Consider the following 26,927-nt stretch of genomic DNA (forward strand, 5'->3'; position numbering starts at 1 on the left):
TATACTTGCAAATGGTTATAATGATTACTATTACGGTATGTATACTTTACCACAACAAAAAAGTGTGTGTGCGGGGCGGGGCCGGAGGGGGATGTCACCTGGTTGAAATTTTATAAAAAGTGGTCAGGGAAGGTGTCACTGCAAAGATGACCTTTAAGTAAAGCCCTAAAGGAGAGGAGGATCAGGTGGCCATCTGAGGGACGGGTGTTCCCGCAGAGGAAGTAGTGAGGGCAAGAGGCCTGAAGTGAGAGGGTGAGAGGCACATTCCCGAGCGCTGAGTTGGCCGGTTGAGTAAGCCAGGGGGACAGTGGTGACGTCAGAGAGGGATCAGGCCACTTCCCAGTATTTTGATTTCTGCTGGGAGTGGGAGACACGGGAAGGTTTTGAGCAGAGGGGCATGATCCAACTTGGGTTTTAACAGGGTGCGGTCGAACAAAAAAACATCCCTGGGTACGTAACCCGCCAGCCAGTATCCAGTTTGCGACCTCAGGGGAGACTCCTCAGAAGCTCCCAGAGTTCTCCAGGATGCACTTCCCCTAGCCGCCATCGGGGGACAGCAGAGCCGCGTACAGCGCCTCGCGTTCCGGGTGCCTGGCCTCACCCCACCCCGCCCTCGACGCAGGTGGCCCCGGTCCCTACGAATCCTTAGGCGGAAACCGTCCCTAGTCCCGCACCTCCGCTCGGCCCCTTTAAGAGCCATAGTTTCCGGAGGCCTGACCTGGGGCGATGAACGCCCAGGGGCCAAACCAAAAGTTAGGAATTGTGGAGGGGGGGAGGCGGAGAAAACTTCCAAAGTAGAATTACAACTTTTCCTGGGCCCCATTCCCCTATGGCATCCCTAAGGAGGCAGACTTCCTTTCCGAAAACTTCGCTTGGGTCTTTATATCACCTAAGTGGAAGGCGCGAGAGGACCGCATCGCCTCAGCCCAGCCGAACGCGAGGACCCCGAGGGCTAGCGGAAAAGTCAGGCGCTAAGAGCAAGCCTCTTCCAGCCCAAGGCTCGCTTAGACTCGCTCCTCCCCGCAGGGTGTACCTAGGCGGGTCCATCACCAGGTGGGGAGAGGGGTGTGGGCAGAGAGGGAACAGGTGCGCGGCGGCGCCCGCCTCCCTCAACAGGTGAATCACCCCAGTCGAGTCTCGATTCTCGGTGATTCACACCCCGCGTGGCCGGACGGGATCCCTAGTCTGCAGGCGCCCTCCCGGCAGGCTGGTCACTTGGTTCCGACCCTCGGGGCCGGAGCGCACCTGGGTCAGCCCACTTCCGGGGAGGGAGGTGGAGGAGCCCCTCCCCGCCGCCCACCCCCTAGCCCTGCCCTGTGTTCTCACCCTGTGTACCTGGGTCGATCCATTCCCCAGAGCCACGGGGGGTGGAGTGGCTCGGAGATCCACAGTGGGTCAAGCAAGTTTCTCCCCGAAAGCTGGAAGCGTGCTCTTCGTCCACGATGTCTCCTCTAGTTAAAATCCTAGAACAGGGTGGGCTTGGAATAGGAACAAGGAACGGAAGGAGGAAGGGGAGGAGCAGGCACCCCTCCCAGTCTTGGTGCGCGCCGCGCCCCCTACCCTCCGGGTACCTGGGAGGGGACGCGCGGGCGCGAGGCGTCCAGACCGCCGAGATGGCGCCTTCGGCCCGTCTTTGGCTTTTCTGGGGGCGGCTGGACGCCTTCCCGGCCACCCCGGGCTGGGGCACGGTCGTCTTCGTGTGGCTCTTTCTCAGCCCCTTGTGCACAGGTACGGAGAACGGGGCCCCTGGTGCCGCGGAACGGCGGGAGGGCACTGTAGAAGGGCGATGGATGGAGTCCTACACTGCCCAGGAGGCAGGAGAACTGGGGGAGGGGGAGCGCAGAGACTTAAGACCTCCTGATCCCCAAGGTCTCCGGAGATCCCTTGTGTGCCAGAGAGGAATTCTCTATTCCTGCCTGAGAGCGCTCCCCCGCCCTTGTTCAGAGATAACAGGAAGTGAAACTCCCGGGACAGCGAATCCGGGAGCGGCAAGGAGAATGGGACCCTTTGTGGGGTAGGGGTGAACGACCACCGATCACTGGGAAAGGCCGGGATGAGGACTCGGTAGCCCGCCGAGATTTCTAAGTCTTGGGGTAACGGGGAGAAGGCACTAGAGGGTTAGAGTAGAAGATTCCTAGGGGGAGAGATCAAGAAACAGCACCCAGGCATTGGGTGGGTGCGGTATTGGAAACTCCCCACCCCGTAACCCAACCATGTCCGAAGTATCTGTGCGTAAGAGTCTGGTGGAAGGGACTCAAGGACTTGTTTGGAAACCATCTTCTGCTGGATCTGATGTTTGTTTGGGTGGGGGTATCAGAGGGACTTGACTTTTCAGCAGGCACTTTGGGTGTGTTCATTTGAGATGGTTTTGGGTGGGGTGAGGTGGGAGGCTGGTGGAGACATTACAGGGGGGCTTTAACTATTGTATGCAAAGCAGTGCAAACAACTCCAAAATCCCTCCCTCCAAATTCACAGAACCCGGAGTAACTTGTAACACTTGCTGGTTGTTTTTGAAGGGGGCCCTTGAGCACTGTGGGCTTTGTGGGGGGCCGTTTGGGCTTGCCTGCACAGGCCACAGAGAGGCCCTTTCCATGACAGAATGGCCAAGGGAAGGGGGGGCAGGGGCGATTCCGAGGCCACACTCTGGGAAGAGGGGTGGACAGGATGTTCCAAGGAATCTGGCTATGTGACCTTGCACTGGCCACTTCAGCCCCCTGGGTCTGTAAAACGGGCATGATTATCGGAGCTATCTCACCGGTCTTGGGGATTAAGGAACAGTGTGTGCCAGGCGCTCTGTAAAACCGTACACTTGTAAATGTCAAGCTGGTGACAAGAAATGTTGCTCCTTCCTGCTGAAGCACCTCCTTGAGCTCACAGCGGTCCCTCTGCTGACTCTCCTTGTCCTCAGCCCCTGCCAGCGCCATCCAGGTGACTGTGTCAGACCCCTACCACGTGGTGATCCTATTCCAACCCGTGACCCTGCCCTGCACCTACCAGTCGACCACGACCCCCACGGCGCCCATCGTGATCTGGAAGTACAAGTCTTTTTGCCGGGACCGCCTCGCTGACGCCTTCTCCCCAGCCAGTGTTGACAACCAGCTCAACGCCCAGCTGGCGGCTGGTAACCCAGGCTACAACCCCTACGTGGAGTGCCAGGACAGCGTGCGCACCGTCAGGGTTGTGGCCACCAAACAGGGCAATGCCGTGACCCTGGGAGACTACTACCAGGGCCGGAGGATCACCATCACAGGAAGTACGTGGGGTGGGGAGGGGGGAGGCAGGGGATGGGCTGGGGCTGGATGGGGTGGTGGCGCTGGCTTCCTCATGCCCAACCTGGAGTCCCCACCTGGAAGCTCATCAGCGCCAGTGTCTGAAGGGATTGACAGAGGGAGGGATCCTTCCTTCTACCCATCCGTCCATCCCTTTATTTAACAGCAAAGATTTATTGAGCACCTAACATATACCAGGCACCGTTTGAGGCCTTGGATATACAGCAGTAAACAAAATCATCAAATCCCTTCCCTCCTGGAGCTTGAATTCCAGTGAGGGAGATAAATAAGATAAACACAACACATACTATCAAGTGCTTGAAGATAAAGAAAAGTGGGTAATGGAGAGAGAGGCAGGGGTTCTATAATAATACTAGTAATATCAGCAATAATAAGTAGAATTTATATAAGTAACAACTCATAAAAAGCCTCCTGTGTGCCAGGCTCTAATCCAGGTTGACATGGATTAACTCATTTAGATCACAATAATTGAGTGGGTAGATTCTGTTATTGTCATTTTACAAAGACCCAGAGAGGTCAAGTGACTTGCACAAGGTCACACAGCTGGTGGGATTCTAAGTCAGACACTTTGGGTCTAGTCTTCAAGCTAGTAACCCCTTTGCTTGGGAGTTCAGCAAAGAACTCACTGAGGAGGTATCAGGAGTGAATCGAAGGGATGAGGGATTTTAATGGAGACAGCCTACAACTTGCCAGGTGCTTTATGCCCACGTTTTACACTCAGGACAGCTGAGGCACAGAGAGATAAAGTAGCGTGTCTTGGGTGCACAGCCAGTAAAGGGCTGGAGCTGGGATTTGAACTCAGGCAGCACTGAGAACCCTTGTCCTTCACCATAATGCTAGCTGCTGATAGGAGGTGCCTGTTGGAACCAGGTAAAGGGCAGTGGGGAAGCCGTTCATTCATCCATCCATTTATTTGGTATTTATGGGACATCTTCTAAGTGCCAGAAGCTATGGTAACCAGTGCTGGGGCTACAGGGGTGATCAGGTCAGCCAAGATCCCTGTCCGCAAGAAGGTGATGTTCTCGTGGGATGAGACAGGCAACAAACAAGCAGATAAAGAAAGAGAGAGTTTCAGAGAGTCCTGCAAAGTGCTACAAAGAAAACAGACCTGGGTGATATGTGATAATGCCTCGGGGCTCACCCCTTAAAACCGCTGCAAATATGATTTGAAGAGGAACTGGGACTGCACCCTAAAGAATCTAGCTGGCAGAGAGGAGGGTGATGGACAGCAGTGGGTGAGGGACGAAGGCTCACCTGCTTCAACAAGGATTCGAGTTTCAGTCATGGGCATGGGGGCCGAGGAGGGAAGGGGGCATCCCTTTGCAGACTCCGAGAGACCAGGCCTTGGAGCACAGTCCTTCCCACCCTCTGTCTAGACCACGGGCAGGGACCCAGCGTGTCAGTCTTGTTTTGGGGAGGGACTGGCCCTGCTGGCTCTGAATTTCCACGGGCAGCGAGCCCGAAGCATCCTGCTGTTCTTGTGGATAAACGGCTTCTTGCGGGTTCAACCTGTGTAGGCCCCTACCCCATAATCCAGGGACTTCTCCAGCCTGGACCAGGTTATGACCGGACAGCCCTGTCAGGACAGCTCCAGTCCTGAGAGTGCCCTTGAAGGCTGGCTGGAATTGTGCCCCGTTTGCTGAGTCCAGAACTCAAGTGACCTTCAGGCTCTATCTGGGGCAGATTCTTCCTGCTCCAGAGGCCCCACAGGCCCAGGTCTTTCAAGTTGCCTTGACCTGGGCCCATGTTTGATATAGGCCATGATTTGTAAACATCCATTGTGTGTATGTCCTTTCAGGAAGCCCAGTAGCCATGGGAGCTTCCTCCATTTCAGCTTTGAAGATGGAGAAAAGCAGAGTTCCCTTTGGAATTCCTAGGGTCACCAACAGCCCAGGTTTTAAAAGTGAAAGTCGTCCTGGGAAAACCAGAGCAGTGTCCCTCAGCTTGGGTGGGTCCCGCTTCCCCTTCCGTTCTTCCGTCCTTTGGGTGATGTGGGCGCCTGGATTGGGGCCCTGTTTCTACCTCTTCAGGCTGCTTGGGGCCCATGTGCCCCCCACTCAGTAGCGCTGGACCTGAGAGCTCATGGGACCCCCCTGAAATCATCAGGGTCACCTCTGCTGTGTGCAGATGAGGAATCAGAGGCCCAGGGAGGTGGAGGAAAGCCCAGCTCCTGTTCCCAAGTGGAGACCCGGCATTTTCTCCTTGCACCTAAAACAATTAGAGCAATGCCCAGCCCAGGTGATGTCAGGACCAGACATAGACTGGGAACAGGGTGCGCCTTGCAGGAAGGAGGTGGGCCCAGGCCTTAGAACTGATCAAAAGAAGCCGGAAAGTGGTATTTTTCATGGGTTTTGAAAACATTGTGCAGGCCAAACAAAACGCATTGAGACCCAGATCCGGCCCACAGGAGCCCAGAGTTTAGCTTCTGGCCTAGGAGCTCTTGCTGGCCTAGGGGCTGCCTTCCCGCCCACCTCCGGCTTTGGGCGGGGCCCTGCTCTTGGGTTCTGGTTTTGGAGAGGCATTTTTAGAGTCTGATTTAAAGATACAAGTGGAAAAAATGATGGGCCAATAGGGTGTTATGGAGAATCTGGAGGATTTGGGAGAATGTAGGTTAGAGTTTTAGGATGATTCCATGAAAGGACATATGCAGAGGGACCCAGCATGTAGTAAGAGATCAATAACTGGGGGCTGAATACGGGACCACGAAGGGGAGTGTCTGCGCCCAAGGTCACCCTACCTTTCGGGTCACTTAAACTCCGCACGGTCCCCACCTCTACAACAGAGGCACTTCCTGTCTGCCTTCTATACTGCTATCACCATCTGATCCTCGATATGTTTAAATTTTTTATTTGTCTCTCTTTCCCAGTTAGGATCTGAGCCATGTAAGGGCAGGGGTTCATACCTGTCCTCTATAGCAGTGGTTCTCAAACGTGTGGGTCTTAGGGCCTCTTTACACTCTTAATTACTGAGGACCTCAAAGTGCTTTGTTTTTACAGCTAGAAAACTGAGATTAAAAAAAAAATTTTAATGATGATAATAAACTCTAGAGATGAGTATAAATAACATACTTTTAAGAAAAAATAACCGTATTTTCCAAATGAAAAACTTTAATGAAAACGTATGGCATTGCTTTTATATTTTTGCACATCTCCTTAGAGTCTGGCTGAATAGAAGCTGGCTTCTCAAAGCTGCTTCTGCATTCAGTGTATTGTGATAACACACACATGTAGCCTCTGGAAAGCTCCACACTACACTCATGAGATTAAGTGAAAAAGGCAAATATCTTACAATTATTATGAAAATAACTTTGACCTCAGGGATGCCCTGCAAAGGTCTTGGGGAACCCTGGGTCCCACAGATCACACTTTGAGAACTGTTGCTCTTTAGTACACCAGGTGCCTCATTTACTGCCTGGAACATCATCAGATGCATTCAGTAATCGTGTGTCACATATCGAATGACCTATTCGAATATAGCCACATGCCCAGAACACTAAGGAAGGTCAGCATGGGGAGGGAAGGGGTTCATTTCCAGATCCTGGCCAGGCCCTGGAGGACTCAGCAGTGACCAAGACAGACCAGGTTCTGCTTGCCTGGAGCCCGCTTTCTCCTGGGGACGGGATCATGGCCAGTCAGCCCCTAAGCTGGCTGATATAATTAGGCAGTCTGGCAGGGGAGCTGTGCCAGCAGGATGGAACCAGCCCTCTGAGGGTCTGAGAACACAGAGCCAGGCAGAGGGAACAGCAGGAGCGCAGGCTGAGGCAGTTGTGAGCCCAGCACATGGGGGGACAGTGAGGCGGCCAGTGTGTCTGGAGTCTAGTGAGTGAAGGAGAGTGGGGGGGATGAGACTGGTGTGGTGACCAGTGGCCGTGTCACTGCAAGGGCCTTGTGAGCCAGGGTAAGGCGTTTGGAATGGTGTAGATAGACACTGAGAGAAGGTTTTTCTATGGATGTGAGGTCTTCCTTCCAAAGAATGAAGGAGGCTCCGGTTCTTTCATTCCTTTGGCAGTTGACTGATGCCCAGGTGCTGTGGACTGGGGCGCACGCAGCGGCTGCCCTTGGAACTGTCCTGGGGAAGGGCAGGGGGTCCGTGGGGCAAGGTGGTAGGCAGGTCCGAGGGAGCCAGAGAGCCGGAGCAGCTGGGGAAAAAGGCTATGGGCCTCTGGGGGTGTTGTCTCTGGCCTGTTCCTACCTCCTGTCCTCCAGGGGCCTAAGGTGGAGTTGCCCCCGAAGCCCCACCTCACACCCTGTCCCACCCTGGTGAATGGCTGGAGGGATTTAACTAATTAGGGCCTGAGGAGCAGAGAGGAAACCGGATGTGCCGAAACACTTTCTTTTCTGGTGTCATTAACAGGCTCCTTGCCTGGGGCTGCTTCTCTGAGCTTCCCCAAGCCCTGGGCCTGACCTGGAAGCGGGGTGCCGATGGTGGCCGGAGGACGAGGGAACTGGTCTAAGTCTCTCCCTCACATCCCCGCCTTCTCATGCCCGGGTGACTCCTGATTCCTGGAATCTGGCCTGTTTATCTTTGCCTCCTTATCCAGGACCCAGGCCCCTGGGTCTGCACTAGGCTCCGTGGTGGGTTGTGTCTCGGGGAGTCGACTTTTGCTTTGGGACATGGGACAGAGGAAGGCTAAGTCTGAAGTGCTGGCTCTGGAGTCAGACCGTCCCAGCCCCACCACCCCAGTTTTTGCCACAATTGTACAGTTCATCAGTAATTTCACCAGACCTCTTTTCTCTACAAGACAGGGAAGATAACAGCACCATCTGACAGCCTTCTTGAAATTCCCCGCGTTAAGTGTTTAGAACCGAGCCTAAGAGGTAGAGCGCCCGTGGTATGAGTGATTCAATTTTCACTCGTCTGTCTGCAGCCCCCTTCCCCACGGGCTCAGGGCAGGGGCTGCGGGCATCAGGCACCCGTCCCCCGAGGTGCCCTCACACGTCTCCTCCTGACGCAGATGCTGACCTGACCTTTGACCAGACGGCTTGGGGGGACAGCGGTGTGTACTACTGCTCTGTGGTCTCAGCCCAGGACCTCCAGGGGAACAACGAGGCCTACGCAGAGCTCATCGTCCTCGGTGAGTGGGCTGGGCCCTGAGGGACGGGGTCGGGGGCTGCTTCTGCCACTGCTGTATCTCTGCTCTCTGCCCTCCGGCTCACTCTCTGGGCTCTTGTCGCCTGCTCTGTTGTCCCCTCACAGCACCACCAGTCACTTGGGCTTATTTGTACCCTGCACCCCAGGCAGGGTAGGGACCCCTCGCCCGCCGCAACATTTCAGATAAGCCAGAGCCCGACTAAGAGTGGAGAGAAATGGGGACCCTACCTCTTCCCAGTCTCAGTTTTTTAAAATACAGAAACGGTTAGAGTTGATGTGCAGTGAACGAGGAGGGTTGATGGCGTATATAATTGAGAGGAGGCTTCCACCCCCAGAGCCACCTCTCACCCCGGAGTGCCTTGCCAAAGCACGGGAACCTGGCCCTCTGCCCTGCTGGGATGGCACTGTGTGGCTTGCATAGTTAGAGCTCCCCTTAAGCTCCGCTGCCTCTGCAAGCTCAGGGGCAGGCTGGGGTACCCACCAGCAGCCCCCGCCTGGCTGTGAGGCTCCCCTGCCCCCGCCACGTGTGGAAGGGATGCTGCCGTTAGCCAGATGCTCTGTTCTCAGCCGACACATACAGTCTCGCGTGGTGTGTGCTATATGTGAGATGTTGCCAGGTTGCACGTTGCCATCATCCCATGCATGATGCAAGGTAACGCATGTGTGCACGAGCCCATGATGGGGGAGTACGCTCCAGGGTGCTCAGATCGTGCAACAGAGTTCGTGTCTGGGTGACAGAATGCATGCACCAGTGACCCAGAGAACTCTGTGTGTTCTTTGGTAAAATGCACAGTCTACATCAGCATGTCTCAAGTTTAGTCGCAGGACCCACGTACACTCTAAAAGATTATCGAGCATCTCAAAGGAGTTTTGTTTAAGTTTCTGTGGGTTATATTTATAGTTGTTTAACATTATAAATGGAATCTGGCACACAAGCACACAATTGATTACCATCAGAGCAAATGACATCATCACATGTGATGGAGCCTGTGGAAAGCTCCCCTGCCTGCACCTCTACTGGCGAAGGAGAGTGAGAAGGGCAAACAATGGCTTAGTGTTATCAGGAGAGCGGCTTGGCCTCCCAGACAGGACCACACTTTGAGAACCGCTGGTTTATATGCTAGAACCTTCTTCTGGGGGCATGTGGCATGGGGTGCTGAGCTCTGGATAGAGCTTTGTTGGTGCAGGTGTGCAGATGCCCGAGATACAGTACTCGCGAGGCACAGAGTGCCGGGCGGCACCTGAAGGAGACACTAGCTATGCCATGAAACTTGCATAGGGGACCCTGGTGGGCAGAGAACCAGGGCCATACTGTGACTTTTATGGGTTGTAGGCACTTTCGCCTTCAAGGGCCTCTTCCTCTGGATTAAAAAAAAAATTATATTTTATGATTGTGTTGTTATAAAGACAAGTCATTGTTATATATTCAGTATTGTCATATTTTTTTCTTCAGATTTTAAAATAAAACATTTTCATGGGCCCTAGCATTATTGTGCCTCTTGTGCCTGGTGGAACAGGGACTGCCCCTCTCACCTGGGATGGAACCCTTTGGGGCGATAGGACCTGTGTGTGTGGAAGAGATGGAGTCCCAAACAGGTCGACCCTTCAGAACCCATGGCATATATCCTGGAACCCTTCTGGGCAATAGAATCCCCCGTGGCGGGAGAGAGTGAGTGAATTACGTGATGGAAATCTTCTGGAAAACAGCACCCACATAGGATGGGGGTATGGGGGAGGAACCACATGCTAGGACCCTGCTAGTCCACCGACCCCACCTCTTCTGCAGGGCATACCTCCACCCTGATGACCCCGGGGCCGGGCTTCAGGGCAGGGGCAGCATAATCTGTCTCTCTTTTGTCCCTCCAGGCAGGACCTCTGGGGTGGCTGAGCTCTTACCCGGTTTTCAGGCGGGGCCCATGGAAGGTAGGGGGGGTGGAGTCCCCCATGCACCACTTACCGCTTCTGTCCGAGTACTCTCCCCCGCCCTAAACGCCGCTCCCTCGGACCCCACTAATCACGCCGCCTGACTCCGACTCCGGGGCATCTAGTGACCTGGCTCTGGGCCGTGGGCTGGGCTGGGCTGGGCTAGCTGACGAGGGGCCTGGGGTGTAGGCAGGGGGCTCCTGTGACTGGTGCCTGCAGTGCTCTTCTGGGGGTCGGGATCTGGGCAGCTGGCTCTCTGTCCCCTCTCAAGGCTACAGCCTATCTTGCTCTGGCCGGGTCACCTTGCGTTCGCCGCCTTGTCCAGATGAGCCTGGGGCGAGCTGCCTAACTTTGGGGCCGGCCTGCATGGTAGAGGAGCGGGCGTCCCTCTGCAGCTGCGCCCCAGCCCCTGGTGTGGAGACTCCAGCAAGGGCTGCAGCTTCCCGGAGAGCTCTGCAGACGGCCCCTGCCCCACCCTCACTCTGCACTGCCCCCGGTGCCCGCATCCCTGTCCCCTCCCCGGCCTCCCAGCTCAGGGCCGGCTCTTGTCTCTCCGCAGACTGGCTGTTCGTGGTCGTGGTCTGCCTGGCTGCCTTCCTCGTCTTCCTCCTGCTGGGCATCTGCTGGTGTCAGTGCTGCCCCCACACCTGCTGCTGTTACGTCAGGTGCCCCTGCTGCCCCGAAAAGTGCTGCTGCCCAGAGGCCCGTAAGTGCCCCTCGCCCCTCGCCTGTCCACCCCCGCTCGGCCTCCCTCCTGAGTCCAAGGAGAGGATGTGGCCATCTGCCTGCCTCGCGGGACGGTGCCACTCACCTGTCTGGAGGTTTTTGGCCCTGAGGTATGTGGGTTCTCAGCTCCCGGACCCGCGCTCCCTGCATTGGAAGGCAAAATCTTAACCACTGGACCACCAGGGAAGTCCCGTCCTGGAGGTTTTAAGGGGAGCGATTTGGGAGCAAGTGGGCCAAGGAGGACCTGCTGTTTTAGATTATCATTTACATCCTTCAGTTCTTCACTTATTTTTTACTTTTCATTTATTTTGAGTCTTTCCTTTTGAAAGTATAATTTATGCACGTGGTAAAAAAAAAAAAAATTCAAATAGTACAAAACATTATTCACCGGAAAGTAAAACTCCCTTTAAAAACAGAATCTTGGGCTTCCCTGGTGGTCCAGTGGTTAAGACTCCACGCTTCCACTGCCGGGGGCACATGTTTGATCCCTGGTTGGGGAGCTAACATCCCACATGACACGCGGGGTGGCCAAAAAAAATAAAAATAAAAAAATAAAAACAAAATCTAAACGAAAAAAGGGAGAAACCAAACAAGGTTTACAGCCCCAGCAAATTTAAGCATCTTTTAACAACCCACATCCACACAAGCACTCCGGATTTCCCAGGGATGCCGTTTAAGGACACATCCAGTGCCTCAGAGTGGGTACCAGCAGGCCTGGGATTAGACGTGGGACCAGAGATGGAGGGAGAAGCAGCAAACAAAACGGGGGTGGAAAGGAAGAGAGAGTCTCCCTCCTCCAGCTGCCCCGTTCCCCTTCCTCAGGGACCTCAGCACTGCCGGTTCCCTGGTTGCCTTCCAGAGAGCATCTCGGTGAACCAGCACCTCTGCACTCAGTTGTTGGGAAGTTCACATGACTTTTTTCATCAACTCTGACATGGAAGTTTACACTGGCTACTTTCTTAGATTCAGACATCTGCTCTCTTGTTTCTTGTATTGAAAGTGGGCCATGAAAGCATACTTCCCCACTAGTTCTTAGTGAGGACACCTCACCTTTTCCTTCATCACTGTCAAGTTCACCATATCTTTAGTTGATGAACAGATGATGTTGGTAGATAGAAATAAATAACTTTACGTGTTAGGAGCACCTAGACTATGGAGACCAAAAGAGGGACAGACCTGCCCCTCTCCTGGCACCTGCTGATTTCTAGGCCAAGGTGGTGGAAAGAATTACCCATGTAGCTCAGATGGCTGTGTGTTGGCATCCTTATATTTAAGGTTTCCACGTGCCATAACTCCAGTGTCATATGGTCCAGGTAAAATCATAGGCAGTCGTTGCAAGCTTGGGCAGGTGGAGGTTTGAGGCCTGGCTGGACACCTTACCTGTTGGGAAGCCCAGTGAATGACCTCCCGTCTCAGCCTCAGTTTCCTCCTCTGTAAAATGGGGCCATGGTAGAGCCCGCTGTACAGGGTGAGTTGGGATCCGGTGAACTGGTGTGTCCCGCGTTAACTGCAGGGCTTGGCCTACATAGAGTGTTCCCCGCCCACTAGCTGTTGGACATTGCTGCTGTCAGCATTGGTAAATCAGAGCCCTGCCGCTCACACCATGTGACCTCAGACGAGCAGCTGGTTTCCTTCTCTGCAAGGTCCCGCCGTCACGGGGGCGTCGTGAGCATCAAGGGAGCACCGTGTATGCAGGCCCAGCACGGGGCCGCGTCTCAGTCCATGCTGGCTAACTTTACGGTCACTGACCTCAGCAGTGGGCAACCTGCTTCATCGCGGCCCTGAAAAAAGAAATCCACTGCTCTCTGGAGGCTCGTGCTGGCTGTCCCCTCTCCCTCTCATCATTTTTAGTGAGAGCTTCTTGCTTATTGCTTGGGCAGTGGGTGTTGGTCATTTCACAGGTCGGGTGGAATCCCCAAGGGCTGCAAACAAGTTCGCAGTTACCCCACTAAGTAAGGCTGGGACCAGGACTGCAAATGCCGGTCCCAGGGCCCCATTTCCTCCATCCTGAGACCCTGTTACCCCAAACCGAGGTCCCATTAACTCCCTGCCGGAGGCCCTGTTGTTTCTGTCACAGCCACAGTCCTGCTGAGCTGTCCTGGAGCAGCGTCTCCCGCAGTTAATTATAAAAGGGCACATCAGCTGAGCTGCTGAAGGGCTTCTTCAGGGCTGGGTGTGGTGGGGCCGAGCACTGAGCCTTCTGCTTCCCAACTGAATCAGAGGTGGAGGGAGCTTTCTGAGCCCGTCTCCCCACTCCATCTTCCTGTTGGAGTCCCGGGGAGGAAGCGACTTGCCCAGGCCCATGACTTTTGCCTCAAAGCAGCCACCAGAACCCAACCTCTTGCCTGGGGAGGAAGGTGGCAGGGAGAGGAGGAGGATTTGCCCTTGAGCTGTCAAGCCTAGAACCAGGCTGGGGCGGGGTGGGTGCGGCCCCCAAGTGGGAAACACTAGAGGAGATGCTTTGCTGCTTGGCTGAGGCAAGTGAACGCTGAGGCTCCCAAGGTCCTGCCTCAGACTGAGTCCCATCACATTTGGGTCTGCAAGACCCTGTGGGGAGGACCGAGCAGGCGTGAGAGGGGAGCAGGCATGGGATTCCCCCGGCAAGATTATCCATTTTTCTAGAGCAAGGGCTCAGCTGCCAAAGGGAATACTTGTTTTCCGGCTTGTGGGCTTTATCTATAGGGCACCTCTGCCCCTGTTGCTCTGTAGGAATGCAGGTCCAGGGTGGTCGCATCTTGTGATAAGCTGACAAGAGAGTTTGATGTAAAACCTTGTCAGATGTTGGCAAACCATCAAACTGTCTAAAACATACTGGCCTACCAGATCGGGGCAGCCGGCTGCCAATATGCACCCCCCATCCTGAAACTTCTGTGAGGAATGGCACAGGAGGTGTGGACTCAATGAAGCTGATGTCCCCTAACCTCAGGGATGCTGCAGAAACCAACCAAGCACCTAGGGAAGCTCCTCAGCCTGGGGTGGGGGTGGGGGGACGGGGGGAGGTGGGGTGGGAAGAAGGCATGTGGCCCCTGGGGGCCTTCTCATGCTATGTGTGTCCTCCCCAGTGTATGCTGCAGGCAAAGCTGCCACCTCAGGCGTCCCAAGCATCTACGCCCCCAGCACCTATGCCCACCTCTCCCCTGCCAAGACCCCGCTGCCCCCAGCCATGATTCCCATGGGCCCTCTGTACAACGGGTACTCAGGAGACTTCGACAGGAATAGCTCAGGTGAGGTCGGGGGGATCCAGGAGCAGCTGGGGCAGGGGGTAGGCTGGGTAGTTGGCCATTAAGGGGTCTGGGGCTGGAAGGGGGGCTTGGGGGCTGGGAATGCAGGGTTTTCCTCCTGACAGCCCATCTCCCCCAGTTGGTGGCCACAGCTCCCAGGTACCCCTGCTTCGTGACACAGACAGCAACGTGACCTCTGGTGAGAACCAATCCTTATGAGGTTGGACATGCCTATAGGGGAGGGGGCTGGGTCAGCCTCCAACCTCCCAGACTGATCACCTCCAACTCCTGTCCCCAGAAATCCGTAGTGGCTATAGGATTCAGGCCAACCAGCAGGACGACTCCATGCGGGTCCTGTACTACATGGAGAAGGAGCTGGCCAACTTTGACTCTTCTCGACCTGGTCCCCCGAATGGCCGTGTAGAGCGAGGTGAGGAGCCTTGGGGTCTGAGGGATTCTTGTGGGGGTTGGGGGGAAACGTGACTCCCTGATACCTGCTCCAAATCCTGGACACAATCCCTCATTCCCTACCATGGCCACAGTGAACTGTACGATCATCACTAAATAGATGAAAAGCCTAGGGCCCCCTTGAGAGTATATGAGCCAAGTGGGTGACACTGCTGGATCACAGGGCTCCTGACATTAGGTCCTGACCTCCTCCCACCAGTGACACCTTCCTTCCCACAGCCATGAGTGAAGTCACCTCCCTCCATGAGGACGACTGGAGATCCCGGCCTTCCCGGGGCCCTGCCCTCACCCCGATCCGGGATGAGGAATGGGGTCACCACTCCCCCCGGAATTCGAGGAGGTGGGAACAAGAACCCCCCCTGGACCGGCCAGGGAGTGGCTGGGGGGCCGGGCGGCCCCGAGCCCGTTCTGTGGATGCTCTGGATGACCTCGCCCGGCCGGGCTCCGCTGAATCAGGGAGGTCTCCCCCAAGTAGTGGGAGAAGAGGCCGGGCCTGTGCACCCCCCCGGAGCCGCAGCCGTGATGACCTCTACGACCAAGACCAAGACGACTCAAGGCACTTCCCACACTCCCGAGATCCCTACTATGATGACTTCAGGTCTAGAGGCCGCCCTCACGCTGACCCTAGGGCCCGGTACCACCCCTCCCGGGACCCTCCAGATGATGGCTCCAGGTCTGGGGGCCCCCAATATGATGGGCAGCTACTAGAAGAGGCCTTGAGGAAAAAGGGGCCAGCGGAGAGAAGGAGACCTTACAGGGAGGAAGGAGAGGAAGCCTACTACCCTCCAGCGCCTCCCCCTTACTCTGAGACTGACTCCCAGGCCTCACGGGAGCGGAGGCTTAAGGTGAGTGAACGGCCCTACCTGGCTCTAAGAGCCTTCCTGGACCCTCTTCTCCAGTCCTCCCCAGCTCACATCCTTCTTTCTTTTTGCCTTGCAGAACTTGGGCCTGAGTCGGGAAAGTTTAGTCGTCTGATCTCAACGTTTTGTATGTAACTTTTGTACTTTTTTTTTAATTTGAGGAATTACCGATGATCTTCTCCTCCTAAGACTAATAAACCTTATGATCACAAGTCCTAAGTCTGGAGGGAAGCGTTTGTTTTGCTGCGCGAGGTGGGGAGCCCGGACAGCTGCTGTGTGTGTCTGCAAAAGGCCGCATGTCCAGTTCTCTCTTGGGACTTGCGTCCCGATCCAGGAGGAAAGGACCAGCTCTGCCTTCTCCGTCTCTCGGCGGCCAGGAATACGTGCCCCACGCTGGCTCCGCCCCGCCCTGCGTGCGCGCCCCCGGACCCGCCCAGACGTGCGCATGCGCCTCGGGCCCCCGCCTTCGCGCACCACAGCGCGGCCCCCGGGGGCGCGCGTGCGCGCTCCTCTCCCCTTCCACCCCATCCACCCCTCCCCCCCGACCTACTTTTCTGTCTCCAAACCCCGCCGCCTGCCTCGTTCCCGGCGACCAGGGCCCCTCCTCCGGGTTCCCCGGCGTTCCATCCAGGCCCGCGTTACACTCGGGCGGCCCGCCGGCGGGTGCCGGGGCGGCGGCCGCGGAGGCGGCGGCGGCGACGGCGACCTCGCGCCCCGCCGATACCCGGGCCCGCGCGCCCGCCCTCCATCGGAGACAGACAGCGCGCGCGCTCCCCGGGGGCTGCCCTCCCCCCGCGCGCGTCGGCCCCGGGCTCGCGCCGCCGCCGCCGCGCGCGCGCAGCTCAAGTAAAGGAGGAAAAAAAAGGGGGAAAAAATAGAAAGCGGCGGCGGCGGCTGCAGCAGCGATCCGCCGCCGCACTGGGCCAGGCCGGGCGGCGGACGCGCGAGCCGGCGACCCAGGGGAGAGGCTGCGGCCATCCAGGGCGGGCCGGGTTAAAAAAAAAAAGTCGCGGCGGCGGCGGCTACTCAGGGAAGGAGGCCCGAGGGCCGCGAAGAGCGGGCGGGGGGCGGCTGCGCTGCGTCCCGGAGCCTAGAGCCGCCGGGAGCCGGCCGGCGGGCGAGAGGGCGGAGGCGGCTGCAGGAGCAGCGGCGGCGGCGGCGGCGGCGGCGGCATCTCCTCCTCACATGACCCCACTGTTTGTCCCCGTGATCAGCGCGAGCGGCTCCCGTGTCTCCTCCGTCCCCTCCTGCCGCGCGGCGTGAGCGCCGGGCTCGGGGCCCCCCCGGCCGCCCGCCCCCTCCCCTCCCTCCCTCCCCTCCCCTCCCCTCCCCCCCGGGCCCGGCGCCCCCCCCGCCCCCACCCCCCCCATGGACATGCTGGACCCGGGTCTGGATCCTGCTGCCTCGGCTACCGCTGCTGCTGCCGCCGCCAGGTAAGGGAGCCCGGCCGGTCCGCGCCCCCGCGCGCCCTGGCCCCGGCCCTTCGGCCTGGCGGCCGGGCCGCCATGATCCCGAGCGGCCGCCGGGCCCAGCTCAAAATGGAGGCCGCGAGGGAGGGAGGACCCGCGCGAATATCCCTGGCCCCCGGACCTGGCGGTGCCGCAGCCCCAGACAGGGGCGGGCGGGATGGGGGCCCTGCACCTGGGCGAAGGGGCGGGGGCGCGGGCAACCTTGACCCCCTCTTCTTCCCGTCCTCCCCGCAGTCACGATAAGGGACCCGAGGCAGAGGAGGGCGTCGAGCTGCAGGAAGGTGAGTGCTCGCGGGGCCCACCGGGGCCGCGACCTGCGCCCGGGAGGGCACTGGGAGCGCCCTGGCCCGCGCCACCTCTGACCATCCCCCCTACCCTCCTCCGACCGCAGGCGGGGACGGCCCTGGGGCGGAGGAGCAGACGGCGGTGGCTATCGCCAGCGTCCAGCAGGCGGCGTTCGGCGACCACAACATCCAGTACCAATTCCGCACAGAGAATAATGGAGGACAGGTGAGCCTGCGGGCCCGGAGACCGGCGGGCAAGTGGAGGGTTGAGCCCCGGGTAGAGTGGGCGGGCTGGGAGGGGCTCGGACCTGGCCCCTACCCGGGCCCCAGCGCGGGTCTTTCTTCTCTGCTGCCCCCTGCAGGTGACATACCGCGTAGTCCAGGTGACTGATGGTCAGCTGGACGGCCAGGGCGACACAGCAGGCGCCGTCAGCGTCGTGTCTACGGCTGCCTTCGCGGGGGGGCAGCAGGCTGTGACCCAGGTGGGTGTGGATGGGGCCACCCAGCGCCCCGGCCCCGCTGCTGCCTCTGTGCCCCCAGGTCCCGCAGCGCCCTTCCCACTGGTAGGTGCCCAGCAACCCCTGGGGGGATGGAGAAGGGACACTGACTCTGTTCTTGGGGAGCCCCAGGGGGTGGGGCACGTGGGACCAAGATGCTGCCTTCAGGCCCTCAGGTGGAATCTATTCTGCACGATGAAACCTGGGGCAAGATCTTTGAAACTTTTTTTTTTTTTTTTTTTTTTTGTGAAAGGGGGATCACGGTAACGGGAAAGTCTCTTAAGATTTAAAAGTGGGTCAGTTCACTAAGTGATTGCTGAGTATCTGTCGAGTTCCAGGGCTGTGAGACACAGGGCAGAGTGGCACACACAGGGGTTCCCCACTCTCCCTAGAGAATGCAGTAAACATCAAATGTGGCAACTAGGGGATGGATTGGGGAACAAAGATGGCTAAGGGTGGCCTCTGTCCTCCTACTCCCTAGGCTGTAATCCAAAATCCCTTCAGCAATGGTGGCAGCCCTGCAGCTGAGGCTGTCAGTGGGGAGGCACGATTTGCCTATTTCCCAGCGTCCAGTGTGGGAGATACCACGGCTGTGTCCGTACAGACCACAGACCAGAGCTTGCAGGCTGGAGGTAAAGGAAGGAAGGGGCCAGGGCGGAAGGCAGGGGAGGCAACAGGCCTAGCAGGGAGGGAAGCTCCCCCAGCCAGTTCTGACTCTGTCCCCAGTTTTAGCACTAATCCCTGCTTTCCCTGCAGGCCAGTTCTATGTCATGATGACGCCCCAGGACGTGCTTCAGACAGGAACGCAGAGGACAATTGCACCCCGGACACACCCCTACTCCCCGTATGTGCAGGAGACCTGGTCCCAGGAGTAGGGGACACTGGGAGGGCCTGGTGTGGGGGCCCAAGGAAGGGAATGTGTTTCTGAAATCGGAGCCAGGCAGTTGAGTACACAGCAGGCAGTTGGTGTATTTTTTGGTTGGTTTTTGTTTCTTTAGCTTAAGTAAAGAAAATGCCATATTCTCTCTCTGTGTTTCTTTCTTTTTCTTTTTCTCTCTCTGCATATGGATATGTGTTGCAGAGATCATTTTTAAGTCTGACTCCTTAATAAATGTTTGGACCAATGGGCTGGAGGTAACACGCACCTATTTTTTCTTTTCTTTTCTAGGAAAATCGACGGAACCAGGACACCACGGGATGAGAGAAGGAGAGCTCAACATAATGAAGGTAAGGTCGGGGTGGAGCTACTGGGTCTCACGGGCACAGCCTGGCCTGGTGCTTGGAGTCACAGATCAGCAGGCATGCGACAAGTGCGTGAGAGGTGCTTGTCGAATGCTGGAAAAGCAGAAGTGTGGAGGTTCGCTGTCGCGAGCAAATAGGCAGGAGGCATGAGCTGCAGTGTGTTTAGCATCCTGGCTAGTGACTTTGAATTAATTAATTAATTAATTAATATTTTAAATGGCAAGTTTCACATTCATGTATGGATTTCCTGCTCCTCTTGGAAAGTTGGGTTGGTATGGCTCACCTGGACCTGCCTTCCCATGAAGCAGCTGTTTTGCTCAAGCCCCCCACGCCTCTGCCAGACTAGCTTCCAGAAGTAGCTCTGGTCTGAGAGAGAGTACATCTGAAGATGAAACTGCAAGAAGTCCATGTTTCTGGCTGAGGCCAGAGCATGTCCAGGGGATACTTCCACCCAAATAGCCATCATTCAGTAGATATTTCCTGAAGGTGGATACTAGGCTGGGCAGTACATGCCCCGTGCCAGGTCTGGGGCCTAGTTTGGAGTGTCCAGGAAGCTCAGAGTAGTTCAGGCTGTTTGACTGAACACTGACTGGGGGATCAGGTGACGTTTCCCCCAGGGAAGTGGCCTTTGGGAGTGCCTGTCCAGCAGAGGGAAGCACAGGAAGGCAGGGTAGAGTGAGCTTGCTTCGTGGGTGCTGGTTTGGTTAAAGCAGAGGTTCTATGTGGAGTGCTTGGGAGGAGAGAGTGGGGAGGGTCAAGGAAGGCCTTGAACGTCAGGTTGAGGACCTGAGAGTCCTAAAGGTGTTTGATTGGGGGGTGGGCTTACGCGGCTGTGATCTAAGCTGCTCAGTGAGTTCAGGCATTCATTCAGCACATACGTACTGTGTGCCAGCCCCTGTTCTAGGCCTCAGATACAGCAGCAGATAATGGAACAGACACCTTGGCTCTCACAGGGTGTTCATTCTGGTGGGAGAGACAGAAACTACAGAAAGCTACAATAAGACGTCAGGGAACATAAATCATGTGTCACGTGAAGGAAGATAAGCCCGGGTAAGGAGATGGAGGGTTATGGCGGCAGTGTGCTCTGTAGGCCTCTCTAGAAGTGACGGTTGAGCAGGGGCCTGAAATGGGAAGAGTCCCAGGCAGCGAGGGACAAGCAAGTGCAAACGCCCGGGCCTGGGCTGGAACAGACTTGGTGTGTCTGAAGAAGAGCAGGTTTCAGGAAAGATAAGAGGAAGTTGGTGGTGTCGTGGGTGGCCTGGCCAGGGCCAGATCACGTGGGGCCTTGTCAGAGGCCCTCCCGGGGTCCCTGTTCCTAAATCTTTATTCTGCTTCGAGGGGAAGTAAGTAGAGGGATTGTGTGTGGAGGCTGGATGGTGAGGGTGATGGGGCACCAGAGGCTAGGGAAACAAGAGTTGACTGCATCTGTGGGCCTCAGACAGGGCGGGGCCTGAACGGGGCTTGTGGGGGCCCAGGCTGTGGGGCGGAAGAGCACAGGGCTGCAGAATCAGGATTTCGTGAATCAGGCTTTCATGACGGGGTCAGGTTCATTTAAAGGGAAGGGGTGAGTGTGAGCTTGGTTTTGGGTGTGACGGGTTTCAGGGCTCTCCAGTGGGCTACCTGGGCAGTCCTGGCTCTACTGCGTACTGGTTGTATGACCTTAGGCTGGTTCTTAACCTCCGCGCCTGTTTAGTCCTCTTAAGAATGCGTTAACATGGGCTTCCCTGGTGGTGCAGTGGTTGAGAGTCCGCCTGCCAATGCAGGGGACACGGGTTCGTGCCCCGGTCCGGGAAGATCCCACATGCCACGGAGTGGCTGGGCCCGTGAGCCATGGCCGCTGAGCCTGCGTGTCCGGAGCCTGTGCTCCGCAACGGGAGAGGCCACAACAGTGAGAGGCCCACGTACCGCAAAAAAAAAAAAAAAAAAAAAAAAAAAAAAAAAAGAATGCGTTAACACGACTGACTACCCCAGAGGTTCGTAGTGAGGGCGCAGCACGTTGAGCCGTGAGCCCCCAGCAGGGTGGTGTGCCTCCTGGTAAGACCGCAGCTGACGATTCTCGGGAGACCAGCCAGCCACCCTCCACCCTCCTCTCACTCTGTCTCTCACTGGATTAATCCAGCTCCAAAGTCTTGACTCCTCCTCATCCTATAAAAATCAGTTTCGCTGTGACCTTGCCCTTGCCCTCCAGCTGTGGCCTGCCCACTCTCTCCTAACCTGCAGAGCGTTTGACCCACCCTCTGCCTGGCCTCCCTGTACCCTTGGCAGTCCGGCTCATTTCTCTATCAAAACGGCTCTATTTAAGGTCACTCGTGATGACCTCATTGCCAAATCCACTGGCTTCCTTTCCTGTCTGCGCTCCAAGCATCTGACCCTGCCCGTTCCCCTCCTTTCGGGAATGTTCCTTTCTGCTCTACCTGCTCTGATTCTCCTTTCCAGCCTGCTCCTGAGGGCAGGGCTTCACAGTCACGGCTGTCCTCGCGAGGTGCTGAATGGGTCGGTCGGAGGGGGAGCTTGGGAGTCCATGTTTCAACAAGTTCCCCAGGTGACTCTTCACAGTGGGCGAGGTTTGGAAAGTGCTTTGGCTGTTAGTGTTTCTTGAGGTCCAGCCCCTTCTTCTAGCGGTCTCAGGAGAGTGAAACATCAGGCCCAGGGATGGTCAGTATCCCCGAGACCCTATCCCCGGTTGTCGGTGTCTGTCGTTTCTCCCGGGAGTGCATCTGCGAGCTTTATCCAGAAAAGTATGTGATTCCAAAAAGGAGAGACGGCCCCCTGATGTCCCCCCAGGGCTTCCCCCGCCCCCTGCACTGCACAGAGCTGTCTTTCTGCTCCATCTCTCTGGATCTCCTCCGCACCCATATTTTGAAGTGCCCGTTCAAAATCTCCATTTCTGGTTGTCCTTGAAACACCTCACACTCAGCTTGTCCAAGACAGAACCTTCTGTCCCTCCTTCCCAAAGCCTCCCTTTTCCAGAGCAGCAAAAGGCACACCTGTCGTGGTTACCCCAGCCAGACTTGAGAGCCAGGCCGCTTCAACTCCGCCCTCTTCTTCCCTCACATGCACAAGCCCTGAGACGCTGTGCCGAAGTGGACCTCAAACCAGTTCTGTCTCCTTTTTCCCTCTTTCCCACATTTCTTGGTACCACGGGGGCCCATCTCTGGGCCACAGATGCTTCAGGGGCCTGAGGGAGTCAGGATACTTAGTGCGGCAGAAAGGGGAGTGGTGATCTCTGTGGAGGACTGGGGTCTGTGTGTCTGTCCTGCCTGAAGGGTGGCTTTGTGGTGCCAGCCATTGCTGCTGTGTCAGAATTTGGGCCCACTACTGCCAGGACCTCTGAGAAGCCAGAAATCCAGGTCTTTATATGAAGTCTGATTTTTGAGTTGCTTTTTCTATTGCATCGGTTTCCACTCGTACTGTTACTAATTTATTTCTTCTGCTTAATATGGGTTTAATTTGCTGGGGGTTTTCCCCCAGCCTCTTAAGATGATTTTAAGCCTTTCTTTTTTCTCAATTTAAGCCTTTACAGTTGTAAATTCCAGTCCAGTGCTGCTTCAGCTGTATCCCGTTTGGATAGGTTGTGCTTTCTTGTCATTCACTTAAAAATACTTCTAGTTTTCCTTATGATTTCTTCTTTGACCCATGGCCATGGGTTATTTGGAAGTGTGTTGTTTAACTACAAATGTTTATGGAGTTTCTGGCTATCTTTTTGTTACTGATTTTTAAGTGAGTTTTGTTGTGGTCAGAGAACATACTCTATGTATATAATTTCAGTTATTTGAAATTCCTTGAGACTTACTTTTACGGCCCCAAATATGGTCTATTTTGGTGAAAGTCTCTGTGTGTGCTTGAGAAGACAGTGTATCTGCTGCTGTGTGTGGAGTGTTCCGTCGGTGGTAGCTGGGTCAGGTTGGCTGACAGTGCTCAGGTTTTCTGACCTCATTCTTTTATCTACGTGTCCTGTCAATTGCTGAAGAGTGTTGATGTCTTACATTTGTGGATTTGCCCATTTCTCCCATTAGTCCTGGCAGATTTTGCTTCTAAATTGTGTTTTAAATGTCGTATGGGTGTGACTTAAGCCTTCTGAGGAACGGACATGGCCTTGGTTTTAACTGGCCTTCCTCCATTTCAGTTGTGCCGAAGTGGTCTTCCCAAGCTACAGGCCTGACCACATTGCCAAGAAAGGCCCTAGACTCGAGGGCCTAGACCCCTAGGGGAAGAGAAGACAAGGTCCAGACCTGCTAGCGGGGCATTCAGGGCTTCACAACCTGTTTCTACAATCTATTCCTGCCACCCTGCGCCACCCCTTGCACCCTCCAAGGTGTTTCCATATCACCGTTTCTGGGTTTCTTGATGCCTGTCTGCCTGATGTCCTTCCTCTCAGAAACCAGCCCAAATGTTTCCTTTCTAAATCCTTCTCTGAAGATATACCCCACCTCACTCCACGCAGAATGCATCGCTCCACCCTGGCGTTCCCCAGGCACTCGATAGGGTCTGCAGATATAACACACAGTCCTGTGGCATCAGTGTCTCCTGTTCACGTGCATATCACGCTGGTGCTGTGAGTGCCAGCAGGACAGAGGTTGAGTCCACCGTGGACTTCAGCCTCGCGGAGTGCCCTGCACACAGTAGGGCAAGCGGTAAGTTTTGAAGAAGCAAATGCGAACTGCTGTCCCCCGCCCCCCATCCCTGCCCCCGGTGGCTTGAAGTGAGGAGTGTGTGGGGGATGCAGCTGCAGTGCGGTGCCCAGGCTCAGGAAGGAATGCCCGGCTTCGGGGGGGCAGGGGAAGGAGCTGGGCTGCCATCTGCTCTAGAGCTCCTCAGCTGAACCCCTAGAGCGGAGCGCGCTGCTGAGGGACGTGGTGGCCAGTGCTGCCAGGCCTGGGCAGACCCTTAGCTCCGCTGCTGTTTTGGACCAGAGTCCCCAGAGACTGTAAGACAGGGTCGTCCTCGCTGGGAAGGTTCACTCACCGCGGTAGTGATGGGGCCCAGGTCTGTGTACTCGCTGACCCCGGGGCCAGGGTCAGGCGAAGCTCAATACTGGGCACCATTCTTACCGTGGTAGGGGCAGGTTTCGGCAGAAAGAGAGGAGAGTGAGGGAGGAAGTGAGTCCACGTGGGAGGGTGTTGTCACCGAGGCCAAAGTGGGGGGCTCTTGGAAGGACCGGTCAGCAGCGAATGGGCAAAAGCAAGTGCCCGGAGAAGACAGTTGGATGTGCCTGTTAGTGGCCAGGCCCATCCTTTGAGGGAGCGGCCGGGTCGAGGGGTGGGGCTGGCCTCAGCAGAGGAGAGGAGTCAGGGGCAAGCTTCTGGCCCACCCCGTCTTTCTCACGCTCACCGGACCCCTCCCCCAGTCTCCCAACCCTGAGAAAATACCCCTTTGCCCTCCTTGCCAGGTCCCACCTACAGCCCCCGCTCCTCTATAGACACGCCTGCATTTGTCCATGGGCTGCCCTGGCAGGGGGATGAGAGTGTGTGGGTGAGAGTCGCAGGGGCAGCTGGGCTTTCTTGTGTGTCCCCAGCAATTGCCTAGTACGAAGGGCTGGGATAGCTTTGTTCAGTGAGCCCCAAACCAGGGGTCTCAGGCTGCCGTGCAGGCAGACCCCAGGCCGCCGTCATAGGTCGTGACAGGCCAGATGAGAAGACAGGGCAAAGACACATACGAGTCCTGCCTGAAGGGCAGCTTCCCCGCAACTCAGCAGACAGAGTGAGATTGTGGTGGTTTATGAAATAAATCACAAATCTGGACTTTTCAAGTGAAATCTGCCAGTAGTTTGTCAAACCTGGCCTTCAAGAGAGGGTTCGTAGCGTTTCTTTCTGGGTGACCCAGTGCCCTGACGGGCCAGGCCCCCGAGAGCCCGCAGTGCCAGCCGGGGAAGCTGCAACTTGCTGCGGGGGCCCTGGAAAAGGACTTCCAGTGGAGTCCTTCCAGTGAGACGTGGTCAGACCGTGATTTTTAAAGATGAAAAGAGAAATAGGATCATGGGGCCCAGAGCTGTGGGGAGACCTGAGCACCGTGGAGAATCAAATGCAGGGGCCGTGGGGACTGGAGAAGGGTGCCCGGGTCCGGTGTAAAGGGCTCTGGCCCATTCTTGCCTGCCAAGAACACGTGCCCACTGTGGCCACAACTCCAGTTTTCAAAAGAGGCCAATTGTTAGGTGAAGTTTCCTAATTTTTAAACATTGATTCAAATTTTTGAAAACACGCTGGGCAGGTCAGCAGCGAACCCTGCAGCCCCCCAGCTGTCGATCCTGCCTTTAGGTACGTGTGGCACTTGAGGGTTCCTCTTGAGGAGCGATGCGGAGTGGGCTGGAGCCAGCTGCCTCCGTCCACTCGCTGGCGGTGTGACCTTGGGTGGCCTCGGCTCTCAAGGCATCTGCCTTAGGAGGGGAATCGCCCGGGCACAGAGGGAGCGCTGTGAACGTAGCCTTGTTCTTGCTGTTCTTGCTGCAGTGGAGCGGAGGCGGAGGGACAAGATCAACAACTGGATCGTCCAGCTTTCAAAAATCATTCCAGATTGTAATGCAGATAATAGCAAGACAGGAGCGGTGAGTGCCCTCCGGCCCTCAGTGCTGTGGCGGGCCCGTCCCCCGACCCCCTTGCGGAGGGTCTGCCTGACCGCCAGAGGCGGGAGTCGACCGGGGCTGAGCCGGTGGGCGGTGGCCAGCGGGCGGTGCTCGCTGATGCTCATGCCCACCCCCCAGAGTAAAGGAGGGATCCTGTCGAAGGCCTGCGACTACATCCGGGAGCTGCGCCAGACCAACCAGCGCATGCAGGAGACCTTCAAGGAGGCCGAGCGGCTGCAGATGGACAATGAGCTCCTGAGGCAGCAGGTGAGCGGCAGGCCCGGGAGGGTGGCGGGGCGCCCAAGAACCCCGAGACGCGGGGAGCCAGCCCTGGCTGCTTGTGCCCCGTCGTGTCTGGCAGATCGAGGAGCTGAAGAACGAGAACGCCGTGCTCCGCGCCCAGCTGCAGCAGCACAACCTGGAGATGGTGGGCGAGAGCGCCCGGCAGTGACGCCCTCCGCCCCGTGCGGCAGGGGCCGCCTCCGGGCCCCTGCCGCCCCTTTCCCCAGCCCTTAGCACAGAGAGGGACAGACGCCCCTCCCCCAGCTGCGTTTTTTTATAGTAGATTTTTAACAAAAAACGGGGAGAAATAATGCATTTCTGTGGATAAGCACCCACTGCTCTCCTCAACTTGGAAACAATATCCTCCCTGCCCGTCTGTCTGTCTCCCTTCTCCCGGCCCCCACTCAGCCCTGGCACTTCTAGTGGTCTCACCTGGAGGCAAGAGGGAGGAGGACAGAGCCCCTGCCATACCCCACCGCCTCCTTGGACTCTAGAGGTACTGAGACAGGGTGCTTATGGGAAAGAGGGGAGCCTTTGGGGGGCCAGCCCTGGGGCCTGGACCTAAGCAGGGAGGCCACGTCCCACCCCACCTCTTGTTTCTGGAACCCTGCTCCCCTTTGGGTGTGTGAGTGTGTTCTAATTTTCTTTATGGAAAAAATGGACAAAAAAATAGAGAGAGAGAGAGGTATTTAACTGCAATAAACTGGCCCCATGTGGCCCCGCCTTGTCTGTCTTGTGTATCTGTCCATCTCAGGTGTGGGGAGGGAGTCGGGGGTCTGTGCAGGGCTCCTGAGGGCAGGGCCTCCCTCTTGTGTTCGTGGCTGTGTGCTGGTCCCTGCCATCCGGTACCGCCTGGTACCCAATCTTTTGGTTGTGTGGATGAAGGAATTAAGGAATGAATAGCCTCGTGGAGGCCCCAGGTGTTGCATATGTGGTGTGGGGGACAGGGGGAGCCAGGGTCAAGGACATGTCCCATGTGTTTGGAGGAGAGGCTGGGGTCTTCCGTGTCACCAGT

At 56.7% G+C, this 26,927-nt stretch overlaps 2 protein-coding genes across 3 annotated transcripts; both read left to right on the top strand.

Annotated features, from left to right (window-relative positions):
• Window positions 1-1,330: 1,330 nt before the first annotated feature.
• On the top strand, window positions 1,331-15,791 carry LSR (lipolysis stimulated lipoprotein receptor). 2 transcript variants are annotated; one of them, XM_082608295.1, is made up of 10 exons: window positions 1,331-1,728; window positions 2,909-3,253; window positions 8,245-8,364; window positions 10,248-10,304; window positions 10,864-11,010; window positions 14,093-14,254; window positions 14,391-14,450; window positions 14,550-14,681; window positions 14,939-15,564; window positions 15,659-15,791. In XM_082608295.1, exons 1-10 carry the CDS (start codon window positions 1,443-1,445, stop codon window positions 15,692-15,694), a joined length of 1,971 nt encoding a protein of 656 aa, XP_082464421.1. In that variant the 5' UTR covers window positions 1,331-1,442; the 3' UTR covers window positions 15,695-15,791. The 2 variants fall into 2 exon arrangements, with proteins under 2 accessions (XP_082464421.1, XP_082464420.1); XM_082608294.1 differs by lacking the exon at window positions 10,248-10,304 and having other exon boundaries at window positions 1,345-1,728.
• A 623-nt stretch (window positions 15,792-16,414) lies between these two features.
• Window positions 16,415-26,641, top strand: USF2 (upstream transcription factor 2, c-fos interacting). The gene is made up of 10 exons (XM_082605861.1): window positions 16,415-17,012; window positions 17,283-17,329; window positions 17,440-17,558; window positions 17,695-17,895; window positions 18,311-18,461; window positions 18,586-18,673; window positions 18,998-19,056; window positions 25,518-25,612; window positions 25,769-25,897; window positions 25,992-26,641. Exons 1-10 carry the CDS (start codon window positions 16,948-16,950, stop codon window positions 26,079-26,081), a joined length of 1,044 nt encoding a protein of 347 aa, XP_082461987.1. The 5' UTR covers window positions 16,415-16,947; the 3' UTR covers window positions 26,082-26,641.
• Window positions 26,642-26,927: the final 286 nt, after the last annotated feature.

The sequence above is a fragment of the Mesoplodon mirus genome (assembly GCF_964341445.2).
Source record: "Mesoplodon mirus genome assembly, chromosome: 19".
Lineage (NCBI taxonomy): Eukaryota > Metazoa > Chordata > Mammalia > Artiodactyla > Ziphiidae > Mesoplodon > Mesoplodon mirus.